The sequence below is a fragment of the Sinocyclocheilus grahami genome, unplaced genomic scaffold (genome assembly GCF_001515645.1).
Source record: "Sinocyclocheilus grahami isolate Dianchi unplaced genomic scaffold, SAMN03320097.WGS_v1.1 scaffold42611.1, whole genome shotgun sequence".
NCBI lineage: Eukaryota > Metazoa > Chordata > Actinopteri > Cypriniformes > Cyprinidae > Sinocyclocheilus > Sinocyclocheilus grahami.
Window position 1 is genome coordinate 1 of NW_015524250.1, and position 1165 is coordinate 1165.

At 35.1% G+C, this 1165-nt stretch overlaps 1 protein-coding gene across 1 annotated transcript; it reads right to left on the reverse strand.

The window, feature by feature from the left end:
- Positions 1-263: 263 nt before the first annotated feature.
- LOC107580739 (tRNA (cytosine(38)-C(5))-methyltransferase-like) lies at positions 264-896 on the reverse strand (the record flags this gene model as incomplete). The annotated part of the gene is made up of 3 exons (XM_016266386.1): positions 264-571; positions 645-728; positions 803-896. Coding segments are annotated over 3 exons (486 nt in total), but the record flags the coding sequence as incomplete, so codon positions are not given.
- Positions 897-1165: the final 269 nt, after the last annotated feature.

A 1165-nucleotide genomic window follows, 5' to 3' on the forward strand; every position in this document is an offset into this window, starting at 1 on the left:
ATTTATATAAAAAATTATAATGATATAATATAAAAAATTATATGTATTTTTATATAATAATTATGACGTAAAAAACAAATAAATTAAATATATATATATCATTTTAATAAAATACATAGTTCATTTATGAATAAAATAAATAACTATAAAATTAAATATAAATTTATATGTTTTTTCATTTCTTATAGAATATATAAATAAATGTATAAATTAAATAAATTACATATTTATCATAATACAAACTAATATTGTAAGGCACACACCCTTTAGTGAAGCAGACTGATCTCCTGCAGCTGGGCTGAACTACATCCATCAGTAAAGCGTATCTGAGCAGGGTTTTGGGGGGCAGCAGATACTGATCCATGTCTTCTTTACCCTCCTGCAGGAAGTCCTGCAGCCTCCGAACTGTTTCCTGACTGTCCTGGATCCTCTTCCTTCCCAACTCTTGTTCTGTCTCCAGCTTAAAAATGATCGTCCCACTCTTTTCTCCCTCACATTCAGATGATGTAGGATTATTGTGTGGACCCGTGAGACTGTCTGGTGATTCACACATGGGGAAGCCCTCCATAATCTGCCAGTAGAAGAAAAGCTTCAGTATTCAACTGCAGCTGCATTAGTTAGAATAGATCTAAACAGAAAAGTACCTCTGCTGAAGTCGGGAATGAGAAGGATCCTGGTGGTCTCTTTGCAATGAGGAAGTATCTGAGCCTAGAGTTAGGTATCCCAAGCTGTGGCAAAAAAAAACCATCATGAAAACAAAACTGGGATACAAAACTATTAAGAGATGAAGAGACATGCTTACAGATGTTGGTGAGATCAGAAACTCCTGAAAGCTGTAGTCACACTCTCTCAGTGTCTTAAGCAAAGCATCCCTGTAAATTAAAAGACCAAAACAGCTCAGTTACGCTTAAAATTGGCTTATATTGGCTCTGATGGTTCCATGAAGAACGTATAACATCCATGGAAACTTTAAAGGGATTGTCATCAAATACCCATTGTTCCAAACCTGTATGAGTTTCATTCTTCTGAAAAACACAAAAGAAGATATTTTGAAGAAAGTTCATAACCAAACAGCTGACGGTAGCCATTGACTTCCACGGTATTTTATTACATACTATGAAAGTCAATGGCTACCGTCAACTGTTTGGCTACCAACATTCTTCAA